The sequence below is a fragment of the Macaca mulatta genome, chromosome 19, assembly GCF_049350105.2.
Source record: "Macaca mulatta isolate MMU2019108-1 chromosome 19, T2T-MMU8v2.0, whole genome shotgun sequence".
NCBI classification, from domain to species: Eukaryota; Metazoa; Chordata; class Mammalia; order Primates; family Cercopithecidae; genus Macaca; species Macaca mulatta.
Genome location: NC_133424.1, coordinates 68,499,385 through 68,518,572, shown reverse-complemented (window position 1 = coordinate 68,518,572; position 19,188 = coordinate 68,499,385). Strand labels below are relative to the sequence as shown.

The following is a 19,188-nucleotide window of genomic DNA, read 5'->3' as shown; positions in this document are numbered from 1 at the left end:
CAGGTGGCAGAACAGGCCACCCGAGACCTACCGACACTGACACCCAGGACCCCAGCGAAACAGTGGCCTTAGCAAGGGAGGTAGGTGCCATTATCATCACTCACGGATGTGGAACTCATGCTCAGAGGGTATGACCAACAGGTAGGTCCCCAGCCAGGAAGCTGAAGGGCTCAGACGTGAACCCAACTCAGTGTGGTGTTCGGCAGGTCCCTTCCAGGAGCCTCATCCCTGCCTCCATAGGATGGAGGTAGAGACAGCCCTCCTGAGGATACATTTCCTGCACTGCTTCCCACGGCTGTGCCCAGACTCCCAGAGCTTCTCTCATGCCGAGAGAGTCTGCAGTGGGAACCAAGACAGCAGACCCCAGGAAGCTGCTCCAGACACAGTCCAGACAGAGCACAGACTCCGGGTCTACACACAGTGACTTTATTACTCTCTGGATGCTGGTGAACTGCCATCCCCAACCAGCTTCATGGGAGCAGGCATCTCTGTCCATCCCATGCCTTTGGGTCACGGGGGCAGCGAGATCAAGGAGCCCACAGCAACGCCCTGGGTTCAACTTGTCAGAGCCATCAGCCGCTGCCTCTCGCTGCCCCCCCAATCTGTCCTGTGGGAAGAGAATTCCTAGGGACAAGACCCAGACTCCTTTCCTTCAGCCTCCGCTTCATCAAGGGGGCCTGGCCTGTGGCTGCTCCTGAGCTCTTCCTCGCCTGCCCCTCAGGGGTCCCAGGTCCTCACCTCTGCTTTTCAGGCAGGAAAAGGGCGGGGAGAGAGGAATGGAGGAGGGTGAGGGAGGCTGGGCCGAAGGAAAGAGAAGGTGGGGGAAGGCGGAGACATTAGGAAGAGGCCCCTTCACACAGCGAGAGAGGCCGAGAAATCAGGGAGAAGAGGGGCTGAGGTGAGACCTGAGCAGGAAAGTGAAATCTGGGGGAAAAGGAGTTGGAAAGGAATAGAGAGGAAGGCGTTGGGAAGTTCAGACAAGGGAGGCGGCGGTGGAGGAGGGTGGGCGGGAGGGAAGGAGGAGGAGGGGAAGAGGCCAAGTGGCACTGGGAGAGAGGAGGGACGGCCCAGGGGGCAGCACCAAGGGCGGGAGGCGCCGCGGGCCGGGCGGCGGCTAACCCAAGGGCCAGGGCGGGAAGGGGCCCCCACCACCGGGGCCCGGGGCGGCCGTCCCCTGCGTGCTGGCGGCTGCCCTGCCGTGGATGCGCTGGTGGCGCAGCACGTGCTCGCGGCGCCCGAAGCCCTTGCCGCACTCCCAGCAGGCAAAGGGCCGCGCTCCCGAGTGCGTCTTGCGGTGGCGCACCAGGTGCTCGCGCCAGTAGAAGGTCTTGCCACACTCGCAGCACGCGTGGGGCTTCTCACGGGCGGGCAGAGGGCGGAGCGCGGGCCCGGGGCTGCCGGGGTGCGTGTCGCGGTGGCGCCGCAGGTGCTCCTTGCGCCGAAAGGCCTTCCCGCACTCCGGGCAGGCGTGCGGCTTCTCACCCGAGTGGCTCTGCCGGTGGCGCAGCAGGTGAGCTGGTTTCAGGGACGTCTTGCCGCACTCGGGGCAGGACGTGGTGCCCGGGGCCGCCAGGAAGGCGGGCAGGCCAGGCGCCAGCGGGGGGCTGCTGGGCTCCTGCTTGTAGGGGCGCACAGCCTGGGAGTCCCCAGGCGCCGGCCCCTCAGCCCCAGGGGCGGTGCCTGCTGGGAAAAGAAACAGTCAGCCTCTGGGTCTGCACCAGGGCGGGGCAGGCACAGCACAGGCTGGGGTGGAGGCAGGGAGGGAACGCTTAGAGCAGAAACCATTGGGGTGGGAAGAGGGCTGCGATGTGGGCTTCTTATTCATGCCTGTGTCCCCCGTACCTAGTAGTGCCTGGCATACAGTCAATGCCCCATACTTAATAGTTGATGGCTGGCTGGCTGGATGATGGATGGGTAGATGAAGAATGTGTGGGTGGATGATGGGTGGACGAATAGACGGATGATGGATGTACAGCCGATGGATGGGTAGATGAAGAATGCGTGGGTGGATGAATGTCCAGACGATGGATGGGTGGGTGCGTGGGTAAGTAGATGGATGGATGGGTGATGGATGGGTAGATGATGAATGTGTGGGTGGATGAACGTCCAGATGATGGATCGGTGGGTGCATGGGTAGATGAGTAGATGGATGGATGGGTGGGTGATGGATAAATGGGTGATGATGGATAGATGACAGAAGGATGGTGGGATTGGTGTGAGGGGGAACAGGTGAAGGATGGATGGATGCCTGGTTGAATGACAGAGGGATGGATGGGTGAATGGGTGGGTATATGATAAAGAAATGGATAGGTGGAGGGTGGATGATGGCTAGATGGGTGCATGATGGATGGATGGGTGGACCTCCAACCCCAAGGCCCACTGCACCCACAATGCCCGCCCCTTGGGTCCGAACCCTGGGGCTCCTCAAGGGCTGGGATCCAGGTCTGCCCTTATCCTGGTGCCAGGATCGTTCACTGAACACCCCCATCCCCGGTGCTGGGGGCTGGCAGGGAGAACCAGGGAGGCCAGTGGCTCACCTAAGGGAACCATCCCGCTGTCCTCCTTTCCAGCTGTGGCCCCAGGGCCCTGCGTCACGTCCTGAGGCGCCCTTGTTGCTGACGACCCATCAGGGGAGGTTGCTGGCCCCTGAAATGAGAGCACATGTTTTGAACTCAGACACCTGAGTGACGGCCTCTATTTCTCCCTCTCCCCACCACCGTCAACCAGCTGTGGAATCCCATCCCTGCTGGGGGGAAGCCACAGTCATGCTGGGGGACACTGAAGCTACCCCATGGAGAGGCCCACAGGTGAGGAACCAAGGCCTCCTGCCAACCCCCTGACAGGGAGCCAACCTTCAAATGACAGCCCGGCCAACACTGCACTGTGACCTCACAGGAGACCCTGGGCCAGGTCCGCGTGTCTAAGCCACTTGCAGACTCCTGATCCACAGAGGCTTTCTGAGCTGACAGATGTTACTGTTTTACACCCAAGTTTGGGGTGACTTGTCAGGAAGCAAGAAATAACTAATATACCTGTCTCAGACCAGCTTCTTCCTGCCCTTTGGATAAAGTGCTAGCTCCTTAGCAAAATGCAGAATACATAAGCTTTTAACTTGGGAAAAACATAAACTAAGTTCAGAAACGACTTTTCTCGGCGTGAAACGGCAGAACAGCTGCCAAGCAGGATGGCGCCAGCCAGGAGGACCAAAAATTTAAAAACTTTCAGTCCAACTCTGGTTGTGGTTTCTTTGCCCTACTACATCATTCCTCAAAACCACGTCCCCAAGGGAAGGGGATGGCAATTCTTCTGGTGCCAGTGACAGCTAAGCCACGCATCACACCTTTTCCCTGTTTCAAATCTTTTTGGCCACAGGAGTACCTGGATCATAAAGCAATCCTTGGTGTGAAAATTAGCAGTGCCTAGGCCGGGAGTGGTGGCTCAAGCCTGTAATCCCAGCACTTTGGGAGGCTGAGGCGGGCAGATCACGAGGTGAGGAGTTCGAGACCAGCCTGGCCAACATGGTAAAATCCTCTCTACTAAAGATACAAAAAATTAGCTGGGCGTGGTGCCATGCACCTGTAATCACAACTACTCGGGACGCTGAGGCAGGAGAATCACTTGAACCCGGGAGGCAGAGGTTGCAGTGAGCCGAGATCACGCCACTGCACTCCAGCCTGGGCAACAGAGTGAGACTCTGTCTCAAAAAAACAAAAAACAAAAAAACCAGCAGGGGCAAACCATCTGCCCTCACTCTGACAGACAAGAAAACGTTTCCTAAAGAAGGGGTCAAGATACAGGAGCATGGGCGTGGTGGCTCATGACTGTAATCCCAGTGACTCAGGCGGCTGAGGCATGGGACAGGGGCTTGGCACAAGGCTGACTAGATCCTGGGTGCCTCCCAACCTGGCTATGGCACCGTGATGGGCTCGGGGCCCCATCGGAGAGTCAGAACAGCACAGTCTCACCCAGGCCCAGAGCACCACCCTGGACCACCCTCCAGCTCCTTGGCCCTTGGGGGGGCTCCCATGACCCTTGTGTGTTGTCGGCCACAGGCAGAGGCCGGGCAGGGGTGCTGTCCTGGCCTCAGCTCAAGGGCACCGGGGTCGACACACCTGAGAGTGGAGCCCGGGAAGCCATGCCAGCCGGGGGTTCTCCCAGAGATCTTGGGCACAGAAAAGCCTGAGATCTACCCATTCCTCTGGGAACTTCCCGGTTTGCGGTCCCAGAGACAGGGGATGCTGGCCAGGCATCATCCACAGGAAGAGACATCCAGGGCACACCCACGTGGGGACAGGTGCCCCTTGCGGGGCCAGGCACACAGAAGGAGGGGAGCACGGAGCAGCCCCAGGCTCCTAGTCCTCCCTGTGATTTTGTGATATGTAGACATTGGGTTCTGTCTATGGCTCCTGGCTCATGACTCCCATAGCCCTTGTTACAGTCTTGTTCTAACGCTGGGAAGTTTTAGGCCTCTGAAAGTCTCTCCCTGACCTTCTGCCCCACTTTCACCTGCTCTTCTTTCTCCGCAAGGCGGGCCTTAAAAACTAAAACTATACTTCAATCTTCCCCCACCTCTGGCCATAAAAAAATTTTCTGACCTAATTTATCTGATTGTGGCCATAACGCCCCCCTTCAGAAGGGGTCCTGCCCCTACCCTGGAGGAAAGAAGGCTGAACAGGGAGGCCAAGAAGGGTCTGAACACACAGGCCTTGTGAGGTTTCCCTGCTCAGTCTACTCGGATTAGATCACACCCGTTTTATCTAATCACATTTCTACATGGCTGTCCATGCTTCAATTATGCCTCTTAACCAAGTCTCCATAAAAGGCCCAAAGGACAGGGTTCAGGGAGCTTCCAGAGAGCTGAACACGCGGAGGCGGACAGCAAAGTAAACCAGACCTCACCCTCATGCCGGGAGGATGGTGCACCCCAAGTCCACAGGGACAGAGGCTCCTGCGCTCGGAACCCTTCCAGACCTCACGTACGTGGCTCTCCATCTGGCTGTTCGCCGGTATCTGTTAAAATCTCCTTTGTGATAAACCGGTAAACATGTCTCCCTGGTTCTGTGGGCACGCTAGCACATTAACCGAACCGGAGGAGCGGCTGTGGGAGCCCGACTTTCAGCCCGTCAGTTGGAAGCACAGATGAAATAACCTGGGGCTTATGACTGGCATCAGAAATGGGGGGCCAGTCTTGGGGCGTGAGCCCTCAACCTGTGGGATCTGGCGCTGTCTCCAGGGAGACCGTGTTGGAAATGCATTAGAGGACACCCTGCTTGCGTCTGCTGCAGAGCTGATTGCTTGTACAGTATGTGAGGGGACGCCCCCTCCAACATTTGGTCACAGACGTCTTCTGTGGTCACTGATGCTGAGAATAGAAAAAGATACTTCAAGTGTGTTTTTTCCACAGATCCCCCTGCCCCTGAACCAGCTCTGTCACCTCGGGCAAGCTGCTTCCCTTCCCTGAGATGACTCCAGGACCCGGGACGGACCCTGCGGGGCTGCGTGGAGACCGGACGAGACGCCGCTGCTGTGCAGTGAGGATCAGCCTTGTCCAGAGAGGTCTGGCCTCTGCCCTCGGCTCCAGGGAGGGTCATGTCTACGCCCCCCGAACACACTGCCTGATGGCAGAGTCTGCTCACCTGGGGCACTGGACCACCTGGGTGGGCTGAGCCAACAGTGTGACTCAGGGTTGGGGATCTGGGCCATGTGCATCAGCTCTGCCTCTGCCAGGGCTGGAGGAGAAGGTCAGCATATCCACACACGCAACCCCAATCGACACCCAGGGCGCCGGGCTCGGGGGAGCGTCCCTGGCCAGCAGCTCCCCTGCATGCTGTCACACGTTGTTGCCGAGAGGAGTTAGCGCTGTCCACACTCCACAGCGGGAGGACAGCTGGAAGCTCCGAGCACAGAGCCTTCCTCCACCCGTTCCACGCATCTATTTCCTTGGCTGGTTGTCATCTGTGTCCTTTCTCTGTAATAAGCTGTGACCCTGTGTGTGACTGACGGAGCCAATATGGCACGGCTAGGAACACACTGCCTGATGGAGCCCCCCTTACATCCATCCCTGGAGGGCTCAGGAATCCAGATTCCAAAATTGCAGCTGAGGAAGCCAAGGTTCTGAGAGTCCCAGACACGCGTCCAAGGTCACCCAGCTTGGAAAGGTGGAGGCAGGACTCATATCCAGCTTTGAAGTCTGTGTACTTTAACTGACAGACTTCCTAAGGATGGAGCATCCTCGTGTATCTGGGCTAAGCTCCACCTGCCCCAGCACATCAGCCTGTCCACCCACTGCAGGATCAAGCTGCCCATGTTCTGTTGAGGATCCCATGAGACTGGCTGCAACCTTTTCCTGTGCTGTCCTTGTCCTGTTAGGTGGTTGGGGGTGGGGTGGGGGTGGGGGTGGCAGCCTTGCCAATGAGCTGGGGAACACCTTCCCTGTGTTCTGGAAGTTTGTGTGAAAGATGAGAAGATGAAGCTGGCATGGTGGCTCACGCCTGTAATCCCAGCACTTTGGGAGGCCGAGGTAGGCGGATCATAAGGGCAGGAGTTCAAGACCAGCCTGGCCAACATGGGGAAACCCCGTCTCTCCTAAAAATACAAAAAAAATTAGCCGGGCGTGGTGACACACGCCTGTAATCCCAGCTACGCAGGATGCTGAAGCAGGAGAAGTGCTTGAGCCTGGGAGGTGGAGGTTGCAGTGAGCCGAGACCACGCCACTGCACTCTAGCCTGGGTGACAAGAGTGAGGCTCCACCCCCAAAAAAAGAACAGATGAGAATGATCAGTTCCTTGGAGGCCTGGCAGAACTTACACATAAAGTACTGGAACCCAGTGCCTTCTATATGCGAAGGTCTTTCATCACCTTTTGATTTCCCCCTCTCTGGTTTCCAGACTCTCACATCTGCCACTACGTCATGAGCATATGCTGGTGATTTATGTTTTCCTAGAAAACTGTCCATTTCATCTAGGACTTCGAATGCATTGTGCACGCTGAACATGGTGTTCTCAAGAGCTGTCAAATCCGCTCCATCCCCGGCTTTGCTTCCACCATCAGTGTTTGTGCTGTTTCTTGTTTTCTCCCTAGTCAACTTGCTGAAGGTTTGCGCTATTCTGCCATTCTTTTCAAATATTGAGTTTGGGGTTTGATTATCAACCTGTCCTCTGCAAATCTGCTAAGTTTGGCTTTAACATTGAACAGCTACCCTGTGCTATTTTCCTGTGCTCCTGGCTGCCTCTGGAGCCCCACGGCCTCCCCTACAACTCTGACCTGAGACGCAGGCTGACTGGGGCATTTCCTGTCAAGCTAACCGGGTACTGGCTGCAGCTGCCTCTCCCCGCCTCCCAGGCCTACCCCACTGGCTTTTCTCTGCATTTCCCTGCTTGGCAGACGCCCTGCCCCCATCCGTCTCAAACTATCCCCTTTCCCTATTGTGTGCCTGAGGCCAGATGCTGAGTGACTACAGCCAGCTCATTCCATCTTTCTGGGCAGATCAGATTCTCTCTCCACAGAAGTGAGGAAGGCGACCATATCCTGGTCTTCCTGTCAAACCCTGTATTTCAAAGCAGGAGAAGAGGAGGCTGGGAAGGGTTAGCCATTCCCTCCAGAGCAGGAGAAGAGGAGGCTGGGAAGGGGTAGCCACTCCCTCAATGAGTATTTTAGTAGCACCTACTATGTGCCCAGCACCATCCTGAGCTCCAGGGACACATCGCTGAACAAGACAAGGCCCCAATCCACATGATGCTACATGAGACTACACTCCAGCTGGGGCTGGACATACCATAAAAAAATCATAAGCGAACTCCACAAGCCAACGTAGCCAGGAGGGGGTTTCTCTAAGTCCCCTAGACTCTGAGGAGATGGAACAGTCCTTAGAACCATGGAGCCCGTGATTCCCAAATGTCCCCTGTTCTCCCCCGAATGGAAGAGTCTGCCCCCTCCTGGATGATGGGCTCGCTCTTTTTTTTTTTTTTTTTTTTTTGAGACGGAGTCTCTCTCTGTCGCCCAGGCTGGAGTGCAGTGGCCGGATCTCAGCTCACAGCAAGCTCCGCCTCCCGGGTTTATGCCATTCTCCTGCCTCAGCCTCCCGGAGTAGCTGGGACTACAGGCGCCCGCCACCTCGCCCGGCTAGTTTTTTGTGTGTTTTTTTTTTTAGTAGAGACGGGGTTTCACCACGTTAGTCAGGATGGTCTCCATCTCCTGACCTCGTGATCTGCCCGTCTCGGCCTCCCAAAGTGCTGGGATTACAGGCTTGAGCCACCGCGCCCGGCCGATGGGCTCTCTCATTGGTGGTTCCCAACCCCGGTGGCTCACACAGGTCATGAGGCACTTTTTAAAAAAATGTGAAAGTCTAACAGTTGGCAAAGGATGCATTCAGAATAACGTGAACGAATCTCAAGGGCAAGAAAACCACCCAGTCTGAAAGTGGCCGGAAGACTTTGCTGCAGACCACATGTTTGTATGCCTCTCAAATTCTTATGTTGAAATCCTAACCCTGAAGATAATGAGATTACATGGGGTCTTTGGGAGGCGATTGGGTCATGAAGGGGGAGCCCTCATGAATGGGATTAGTGCCCTTCTAAGAAAGACCCCAAAGAAATCCCCTCACCCCTTCTGCCATGTGAGGACACAGCAGGAAGGCACTATCTGTGAACCAGCAAGAGGCCCTCACCAAACACGGAGTCGGCCTTGATCTCAAACTCTCCAGCCTACAGAACTGTGAGAAATACATTCCCTTTGTTTTCAGCCAGCAGCCCAAACAGACTAAGACGTCACATGACCCAGCAACCACACTCCTGGGCGCTTACCCTAGATAAATGAAAATGTGTGTTCAAACAGAAACGTATTCAGAGATGTAAACCAGTTCTATTAAAACAAACAAACTGGAATCAACCCAAATGTCCTTCAACAGGAGAATGGAGACATTCAGTTAAAAAATTACTGAATCTGAAGCCCCACTCACCTCACAACCATAACTTCAAATCTGAAAGTAAAATCCTGGCAACAGTATATTTTTTTGAGACAGAGTCTCACTCTGTCTCCTAGACTGGAGTGCAGTGGTGCAACCTTGGCTCACTGCAATCTCCAGCTCCTGGGTTCGAGCGATTCTCCGGCCTCAGCCTCGTGAGTATTTGGGATTACAGGCATGTGCCACCACGCCCAGATAATTTTCATATTTTTAGTAGAGACGCAGTTTCGCCATGTTGGCCACGCTAGTCTTGAACTCCTGACCTCAGGTGATCCGCCCACCTTGGCCTCCCAAAGTGCTGGGATGACAGGCATGAGCCACTGTGGCCGGCCGACAGTATTTTTTAAAAGCTACCGGGTGAGTTCTACCACATTCTACCAGCACAGGAGCCTCTCCTCGGCTGTCCTCTCTTTCTCATCGTGCAACGCGTCAGTGAAAACTCTTGAGGACAGGCGGGGACCCACAGACCAGATGCCGAGAAACCCCAATCCACAGCAGCGCCCCCAGATGTCAGCTGTCTCTACACCACCATCGGCTGCAATGGCTATTGCCTGGGCTCTTATTGCTCTTCTTTACTTTTACCTAAAACTAAAATAACACTGACTTAAGACCACGTTGTATCGTTGCCGGAAATGGAAAGCCAGTATCCTGTGCCAGAGAGAGAGGTCATGGGCAATTCAATCACTCACAGCAGTGTTACTCCAGTCCACGTGGACACTGATAGAAGAAGGCTCCGAGCCTGAGATCTGCTCTCATTAAAACGAGAGTAACAAATACAAGAGAGACGCTAAAGACAGCCCAGAGCCACAGTGAGAGGTTTGCCTCGGAGCGAGCAGAGTGCGGGACAGTCCTGATGGCCCTGGAGCCCAGCGATTGCCGAACTTTTAGATTCACTGAACCAATAGAACTCTCACTGCATCCCTGAATGGAAGATTTTTTTTTTTATTTTGCAAGATATATACATTAAAAGCAACAATAACCACCACCTACTTTTACCATCTTTTCCTAAAAGAACATTTTAATGCCAATGAAACAGATGGCAAGAGCTCAGAGTAGTAACAGTGGCTGAAATCTACCTAGACAGCACCCATGTGCCACGTCCTGTTCTGAGGAGTCATGGAAACTGGATAGGGCGCAACCCCGAGGCTAACGGATTCCATGTTAGTTCTATTCCACTCCCACTTCACCTTGCATTTACCTCACCTCTATGGCAGACAGAAGAATGGCCCCAAAGACGTACATGGTCTGATCCCCAGAACCTGTCACCCGATGTCTCAGGGCAACAGGGACTCTGCAGACGGGAGGGAGTTAAGCACTGACATGGGGAAACTCTCCTGAACTATCCTGATGGGCCCACTGTCATCACAGGCATCCTAGACATGACCACAGTACACCATGGAATACTATGCAGCCATGAAAAGGAATGAGTTCATGTCCTTTGCAGGGACATGGATGAACTAGAAGCCGTCATCCTCAGCAAACTAACACAGGAACAGAAAACCAAACACCACATGCTCTCATTCAGAAGTGGGAGCTGAACAATGAGAACGCATGGCCACGGGGAGGGGAATATCACACACCGGGGCCTGTTGGGGGATGGGGGAAGGAGAGAGACAGTATTAAGACAAACACCTAAGGCATGTGGGGCTTAAAACCTAGATGACTGGTTGGTACGTGCAGCAAACCTTCATGGCACATGTAACAAACCTGCATGTTCAGCACATGTATCCCAGAACTTAAAGTAAAATAAATAAATAAATAAATAAAAGAAGTGACCATGGGACCTAAGGGGGTCAAGGTCAGAGGAGTGATGGGGGATGGAAGCAGAGGTCGGAGTGCAGCACTCTGAGGACGGAGGAAGGGCCATGAGCCAAGGAATGCGGGCAGCCTCCAGGTGCTGGAAAAGGCCCAAAACGGATTCTCTCGTAGAGCTTTGAGAAGAGACGTGGCTCTGCAGACGACACCTTGATTTTGGAGCCTTGAGAAGGGACGTGGTTCTGCAGACACCTCGATTTTGGGCCATGAGACCAAACCATTTTGGGCTTCTGACCTCCAGAACCGTAACAGACTTGTGTGATTTGTAAGCTGCTGGGTCTGCGATTTGTTACAACCTACTTTTGGGAACAATGACCCAGAAGGAGGGTGAGGATAGAGAAGCCAGAGCCGGCACAGAGGTGCCAGGAGGTGGGAGCAGAGGAGGGGTGAGCTGTATCCCAGACAATAAGAGGGGGGAGTGTTTGGGGGCTGGTCAGGCTGCTTGAGAAGGGAGATGGACGAGGCCACTGGCAGCCTTGACAGGAGCTGCTCCCTCTGGAAGAAAGGAAGGACGCCCAGCTGCCGTGGACTGAAGGCTTTGCTTGCTTTGCCTCACTGAGATGCCACCTCTCTGCTGCTACATCCCAGCACCCAGCAGGCACTCAGCACGCACTTATGAGGAACACCCGGCCACTCTGACTCTTCACCCTCCTGCCACTGGGGACTCAGGCCTCGCGCAAACACCCCCTCACTCAGGGCCGTTGCACTGGCTGCTCCCGCGGCCTGGACCACTCTTCTCAGAGGTCTGTGCGCGGCTGCCTGCCGCTATCACCAAGGCCCCACACAGCAGCCACCAGCCAAGGGAGAGTGCCACTACTGAAAGGACGGTATTTTGAATACATTGGGGTCCATGAAGTAAATTCACCTTTTTTAAATGTGGTGACTAGAACACTTAAGATGGCATCTGCGGCTCACATAACACATCCCCCCCGGGACAGGACTCTAAGCCAGGCTGGCAGCTTCCCCAACGGCGCCAGGCAGTCAATGTTTCCAGCTCCTCGGGCCCTCTGTGGTCCTCATGGTGGCCAGCGTCGGCCCTAGGTGACGTGAGTGGATGGGTGTGGCTGTGCACCTCACGGTGGCCAGCGTCAGCCCCAGGTGACGTGAGTGGATGGGTGTGGCTGTGCACCTCACAGTGGCCAGCGTCAGCCCCAGGTGACGTGAGTGGATGGGTGTGGCTGTGCACCTCACGGTGGCCAGCGTCAGCCCCAGGTGACGTGAGTGGATGGGTGTGGCTGTGCACCTCACGGTGGCCAGCGTCGGCCCCAGGTGACGTGAGTGGATGGGTGTGGCTGTGCACCTCACGGTGGCCAGCGTCGGCCCCAGGTGACGTGAGTGGATGGGTGTGGCTGTGCACCAAGCCTTCACCCAGAACGTGAGTCGGCCCTTGCCTGCTGTGCGGTCAAGCAACCAAACCTGCCCAGAGAGAGGCCTGGCTTTGCCCTCCACCCCGGGAAGTCATCTCCGAGCCCTTGGAACGTCCCGCATGAGGAAGGTCTGCCTGCCGGGGGCCTCAGGCCAGCCCAACAGCAAGATGGATTTGAGGGGGAGTTTGGGCCGGGGTATCCTTGACTTTCGGGGGGCTGGAGGCTGAGGTCAGCCAACAGAGCAGGGAGAAGTCCCCAGTGAGAACCCGGGACACCAGCGTTTGAGGAGCGTCCCTGGCTGGCAACGCTCCCTGCGTGCGGGCGGAGTGCGGGGAGAGGGCAGCTGGTGACTGCGCTCCCTGGAGCCTTCCTGGCCCTCTTCCCAGCTGCTTCCAGCGCATCCTTCTCCGTGATAAGCCGTGACCGTGAACACGGCTGTGAGTCCTTCTAGAGAACTCGCAAGTATGCCAGGGTCCTGGGGCCCTCCTGACTTGCAGCTGGTGTTGGGACGGAGGCGCCCCACGTGGACTGGCCCTCCACGCTGTGCCGCAGCCTCCCCACCGTGAGGCACACTGGTTGTCAGGGGTTCAGCGGTGCTCCTCCGTGGGCTTCCTGGTGGCTTCCCGGCTGCCCTCCCCGCTCCCTTCCCCGCTTGCAGCCCCGCCAGGCTCACCCAGAGCTCCTCCAGCAGGGCCACCGCCTCCTCGCCGCTCTGCGGCTGCCGGCTGCACACCCAGGCCTGCGTGTCGGCGGGCAGCGCGCTCAGGAACTGCTCCAGCACCAGCAGCTCCAGCATCTGCTCCTTGGTGTGCACCTCGGGCCGCAGCCAGTCCCGGCACAGGGCGCGGAGCAGCCCCAGGGCCTCGCGCGGGCCCGGCGCGTCGCCCAGGTGGAAGCGGCGGAAGCGGTGCCACGGGGAGTCCAGCGCCAGGCCCTCAGCCTCCTGCTTCACGGGCACCGCCACCTCCATGGGGCCTCCTGGACCGCAGCGCCTGCAGGGAACAGGCCAGTGAGACCCCCGCCCGCCGAGACCCCTGCCCACGGTGCCCAGACTCACACTGGGACCCACGCTCCTTTTTTTCACTTTTTATTATTTTGAAACGGAGTTTCGCTCTTTCCCCCAGGCTGAAGTGCAGTGGCGGATCTCGGCTCACTGCAACCTCGGCTCCCGGGTTCAGGCAATTTTCCTCCCTTAGCCTCCCAAGTAGCTGGAATTACAGGCACCCGCCACCACGCCTGGCTAATTTTTGTATTTTTAGTAGAGATGGGGTTTCGCCATGTTGGCCAGGCTGGTCTCGAACTCCTGACCTCAGGTGATCCGCCCACCTCGGCCTCCCAAAGTGCTGGGATTACAGGCGTGAGCCATGGCACCCAGCCTGGGACCCGCGCTTCTGAGCCGCCCACGTACCCAGGATAGGCCCGGCCTCTGTGCCTCGGTTTCCCCTGTAAGATAAAGCACTCACCTGCCCTGCCTGGCCCAGGGGCAAAAAGGTCTCTGTGAGGGGGCGGCGCTCACTCAGGTGGTGCGGAAAGGGCGTGCAGTCCTGGGATCCCAGGGAGCCAAGTCAAGGCTGGGCCCCTCCGTGGGCCCTGGGCCTCTGTGCCTCAGTCCTGCAGCTCCTCCCACAGCCTGTCCTGAGGATTCAACCAGAAAACACAGGAAGAGCTTGCAGCAGGCCTGGCAGTAGTGGGTCACCATCAGCACCACCCTCACTGGACTTGTGGGACAGTGCACCCTACCCTGGTAGGAGACGCTTGGCAGCCTACTCAGAAGCCACCCCAGCTAACTGCTGTGGCCGGAATTTGTCCCCCAAAATTCTTTTCTCCCGTAATACTCCAGAGGTGTTCTGGGGCGGGCTGGCGCCTGAGCCCCATGGGGTCGTCAGGGTCCCTTGGAAGCTCTCACCCCAGTGTGACCGTATTTGGAGATGGAGCTTTTAGCTGGTAATGAAGGTTAACTGAGGTCACAAGGGCTGGGCCTAAGAGGACTGTGGCCTTGTAAGAGGAAGGAACACTGGGACTCTGTCCATCTCTGCCAACAGGAGCACACAGCAAGGAGGCCGCCTGCAGCCTGGCAGAGGCCCTCACCAGGAACTGACCATGATGGCATTCTGAGCTTCCCGCCCCCAGAACTGAGAAATAAGCTCGTGTTTAAGCAGTTCAGTCCATGGAGCTCCTCTATGACAGCCTGTCCCAGTCCCTTCTGCTGCGAATTTGCGATCTGGGTGTCAGTACTGACACTGACGGGTTCTGGTGAGCATCTCTTCCAGGCTGCGGACGGCCTCCTTTGGTGTCCTCCGGTGGCGGAGAGCAGAGAAAGGCAGTGAGCTCTCCTGTCTCTGTTTTTTTTTTAAATTTTTGTTTTGAGATGGAGTCTCACTCTGTTGCCCAGGCTGGAGTGCAGTGGTGCGATCTCGGCTTACTGCAATCTGCCTCCCGGGGTCAAGTGATTCTCCTGCCTCAGCCTCCCGAGTAGCTGGGATTATAGACGCACGTTACCATGCCCGGATAATTTTTGTATTTTTAGTAGAAACGGGGTTTCGCCAGGTTGGCTAGGCTGGTCTCAAACTCCTGACCTCAAGTGATCCACCTGCCTTGGCCTCCAAAAGTGCTGGGATTACAGGCATGAGCCACCACGCCCGGCCGTGATTGCCATTTTTAAATGCATTAATAAATACTTTAAAATTTTCTATTTCAGTTTCTACTGTGATATATAACAATAGATATGACTCCCATCAATAAAAGCATGTTAGGGTCTTCAGTAATTTTGAAGGTAGAAAGGAGTCCTGACTTCAAAACATTTGAGAAACAGTGGTCTCCGAGCTGGTGGGCCAAATGTGGCCTGCAGCCTGTTTCACTTAAGTCTCAGTGGCACACATCCGTGCCCACTTGCTCATGCACTGTCCACGGCCACCTTGGAGCTACTGAGTGGCTGTGACAGGGCCTGGGGAGCCTGCAAGGCTGTCCACAGAGCCCAAGATAGTTATTCGCTGGCTCTTTACAGGAAAAGATTGCGGGCCCCTGACCTCAAGGACACTGGAAGATCAGGACAGAAGGGACCCTGATGACCCCATGGGGCTCAGGCGCCAGCCCGCCCCAGAACACCTCTGGAGTATTACGGGAGAAAAGAATCAGTTCTATGCTATCTGGGGCCCTGTACTTGGGGTCTCTTCATTACGGCAGCTTGACCTGTATCATGAGGAACTACAGCAAAGTCCCCTTGACCACAAGGAAGCGGGTGGGCACATCATCTGCTTCTAGCCAGTGGGGTCTGAGAGGAAGTCTGGGTTCAGACCGTTTTCCTCCTGATACAACCAAAGCCTGGGCTCCTGACCGCCATGTCACTAACCACAAACGTCATGTCATTGCTGGGACGCCTGCCACAAGACCCCAGTGTCTGCCTGCTCTCGCCACCTAGAGTCAAATCACTCCACAGTGATCACAAAAACTTTTTCACTGTAAATCCCTGTCACTTCCTTGCTCAACACCCTCCAACTTCTTCCTGTGATGCTCAAAACCCAAATTCCTTACCATGGCCATGAGACCATGCAGCCTGGCCCTACTTTCTCATCTCTGCCCACTCCTGGATTCTCTGTCCTCCAGTCACAATGGCTCCCCTTTTCTTTTTTTTTTTTTTAAGACAGGGTCTCTCTCTGTCGCCCAGGCTGGAGTGTGGTGGTGTGACTTCTCAGCTCATTGCAGCCCTGACCTCCCGGGCTCAAGCCATCCTCCTGGCTCAGCCTCCTGAGTAGCTGGGACCACAGGCAGGCACCAACACACCCAGCTAATTTTTGTATTTTTTGTAGAGACAGGGTCTCACTATATTGCCCAGGCTGATCTCAAACTCCTGGATTCAAGTGATCCTCCCAACTCGGCCTCTCAAAGTGCTGGGATGACAGGAGTGAGCCACTGTGCCCAGTCTGGCTCACTTTCTATCTTCTCAGTCTGAAGGCCAGTGCCCACCACAGGGCCTCTGCACCTGCTGCTGCCTCCCCCTGGATCACTCCTTTCCCCCTTATCTTTGCTTACCTGACTCCTCATGACGGAGGCCTCAATGCAATTATTCCCCCCTTGGAGAGCCTCCCCAGATCACCCCCTCCAATGCTGCACCCACATGCCCTTCCCCCAATTGCTAACATGTCACCCTTATTAGTTTTCTTTTAGCATTTAACAAGATCTAGTGTTACGATACCTGTGTGCTGACTTTCTTCACTACAATTCAAGCTCCATGCGGGCAAAAGACTACGCATTTCAACCCCAGCATTCTGGCTAGCACTCAAACTTTACAGGCTGATCAATCCCATGAGGTTGGTGTTACTACCCCCAAGTTGCAGATGGAGCAAGGGGAGCTATCTTATCCAAAGTCACTCAGTTAACATGTGGCAGAGCCTGGACTCACACATCCACATCTGTCTGGCTCCACAGACAGGCCACAGCATCACCTCCCACCCCACCCACCCATCAGTTTAAGGACTGATGAACCCGGGAGCAGGCAGAAAGGCTTATTGGAAGACCCAGGCCAGATGCAAGTCTCAAAAGCCACACAGAGGCCTGCTCTGCCATAAAAAAGATCCCTTCTGGGACTAAGAAGGAATTTCTGCCAGAGGGCAAGGCCACAGGCCATCAGGCTGACCCTGTTTGCAATCTCAGAGGTGATCACAGGTCACTACGCCCTGGGCTGTCCAGAAAGTGAGCTCTTTGGGGCAGTGACCAAGTCCAACTCTTCTCTGGGTTCCTGGGGCCACCCAGCAGAGGGCCTGCACCCAAGAAAGCACATGCTGTTAAGTAAGGGCATCCCACCATGTAAATCCACCCTACCATCCAATAAGCGCCCTGTGCTATGTGCATTCAACAGCTGTAACCCTGCTGCCTAGCTGTCTGTGTCCACAAAGCACAGTCCAGCCCTGAGCCAGGCAGCCTGGATGCCTCGAAGACAGCCACTGAGTGGCTATTGTCTTATCCTGCCCCACCCAACCTTCCCAACAGACCTGTGAGCTGGGGAGAGGGGTCCCCTTATACCATAGGGAGATGCTCGGAGAGTGAAGGAGCCACAAATGGGACCCAGATGTGACTCCAGAGTCCACACCAGTTCCACCCAGTACCCTGGCGCCAGCACCCACGAATGCTGGGCTAATATCATGGCTAAGAGGCTGTGGAGCTTGGCTGCCTGGCTTCAACTTCCAGCTCTGCCACTCATCAGCAGTGTGACTGTGGACGTGTGACTTGCCCTCTCTGTGCTTCATTTCTCCACCTGTGACACAGGGCTAACAATAGCTCCCTCCTCTCAAGAGGCTGCTGGGAGCAGGAGTTAGAAGCAGCCTGCAAAGAGTAGGTGCTCGACAAAGACCGGTTTGTCTACTCCAGAGTTTCCCAACCTCGACATTAATGGCACTTGTGTTGTGGGAGGCTATCCTGTGCAACACACAATGTCTACCAGCATCTCTGCCTCTTTTCATGAGATGCCAGCAGCACTTCCAAGGTTGGAAAAACAAATAAAAGTCTCCAGACATTGCCACATGTCCCCTGGGGGACAAAACCACTCCTGGTTGGGAGCCGCTAGCCCACTGGACAAATATTTACCTACAGCACAAAGGCTCTGGGGCAAATTCCAGCTCTGCCTCCTACCAGTTCTGTGTCCTTGGACAAGGTACAAGGCACCTTTTGTAATACACTGTATCTCCATTTCGCTGACTGTAAAGTGATGGAAAACAAAAATGCTGAGAACCACACCTGGCTAGTAAGTGTCCAGTCAGACTTAGGGTTACTTTGTCGAAGGTTTCCTGCAAGGTGCCCAGGGGACACTGCTGTGAACACGCACACAGATTAAAATACTAAGTATACATTGCAATAGGCATTAAGATGGATATAGAGGAGGGTGACTCATCCTGACTGGGGTAGAGGTGGCGGGGGTCAACTTCAGATGACAATAAACAGTTTCTAAGCACTTTACACATATTACCGAAGGTAATAATGCCTTGCAACAAGCTAAAAAGGCAGATGCTCCTCAACGAGTTATCTTCAGGAATCTCACAACTCTGTAAAAGTTGCACTTGTAGAAGCAGCGCACAAAAAGAGCCACCTGCACTGTATCTACGTTACGACAATAACCATCGTCCCCGGAAGCCCCTTCCCGCAAACCTTTCCGAAGGGGTCCGGTCCCGGCGCCCCCAGACTCCTTTGTAGGGTCCAGCTTCCCACTCAGCTTTCATCTCACAGCCCACCCCTGCTTGGGTCCCCTTCCCTTTCCCTACCTGTCCCTCCCCCTTCCCTCCCCCATCTGTCCCTCCCCCGTCCCGCCCCTCCCCCGTCCTCTCCCTCAGTTTCTCTCTCCCGCTTTCAGGACCTCGAGGATCCACGACCCCCCTCCCACTATCCACCCCTCCCCCTCTCCAAGTCCCTCCCCCTCTAGTTCTCGCTCCCAACCCCTCCCCCATCACTCAGCCCCCTTCTCCTCCCCTCCCCGCAAGTCTCCCATCTCTTCCATTTCTCCCTCCTGAGGGCCCCGGCGCCCCCCTTCCCGTCCAACCGCTGGTCCCTCCTTCGTCCAACCGCCCCCTCCGATCCCTCCCTCCTTTCCCCCTAGCTCACCTCACTCTCTCAGGCGATGCCCCCCAAGCCCCATCACCTCCCCGCACATGCGTACAAAGCTCACTGGGACTCCATGCCCCAGCAGGCTTTGCGCCAAACACCCCCCCCCCGTCCCCCTCCCCCAATCCCATACTCCGAGTCGCTCGTTCCGCCCAACAACTCCCCATGTGGCCCCGGCTTCAAGCCGAACTACAACTCCCAGGAAGCATCGCGGCAAAGGCAGCTGCCCATTGGCCCTCGCCGTGGGGACCCGCTCACCCTTGTTTGTCACCGCCTGGCGTCTTCCCCAACACTGGAACTACATTTCCCAAGATGCACGAAAGCGTCGTCTGCGGCCTATTGGGCCTTGACGGCGCAAGTGTCGCGGGCTCTCTGAGCGCGTCAGGCTTTGGAATACATTTCCCAGAATGCACGAGGAGGCTTCCCAGTAGTCTGCGCGCGGGCCCTGGGCATGCG

At 56.0% G+C, this 19,188-nt stretch overlaps 1 protein-coding gene across 15 annotated transcripts; it reads right to left on the bottom strand.

Moving 5' to 3' along the window:
• Positions 1-407: 407 nt before the first annotated feature.
• ZNF444 (zinc finger protein 444) lies at positions 408-19,168 on the bottom strand. Of its 15 annotated transcripts, XM_015125122.3 has the most exons (6): positions 18,283-18,297; positions 17,725-17,835; positions 13,608-13,779; positions 12,818-13,136; positions 2,538-2,646; positions 408-1,683 (listed from the first exon to the last, which is right to left on the bottom strand). In XM_015125122.3, exons 4-6 carry the CDS (start codon positions 13,112-13,114, stop codon positions 1,115-1,117), a joined length of 975 nt encoding a protein of 324 aa, XP_014980608.2. In that variant the 5' UTR covers positions 13,115-13,136; positions 13,608-13,779; positions 17,725-17,835; positions 18,283-18,297; the 3' UTR covers positions 408-1,114. The 15 variants fall into 15 exon arrangements, with proteins under 15 accessions (XP_014980608.2, XP_077836052.1, XP_014980609.2 ...); XM_077979926.1 differs by lacking the exons at positions 17,725-17,835; positions 18,283-18,297 and adding an exon at positions 18,991-19,168 and having other exon boundaries at positions 408-1,680; XM_015125123.3 differs by lacking the exons at positions 17,725-17,835; positions 18,283-18,297 and adding an exon at positions 18,991-19,145.
• Positions 19,169-19,188: the final 20 nt, after the last annotated feature.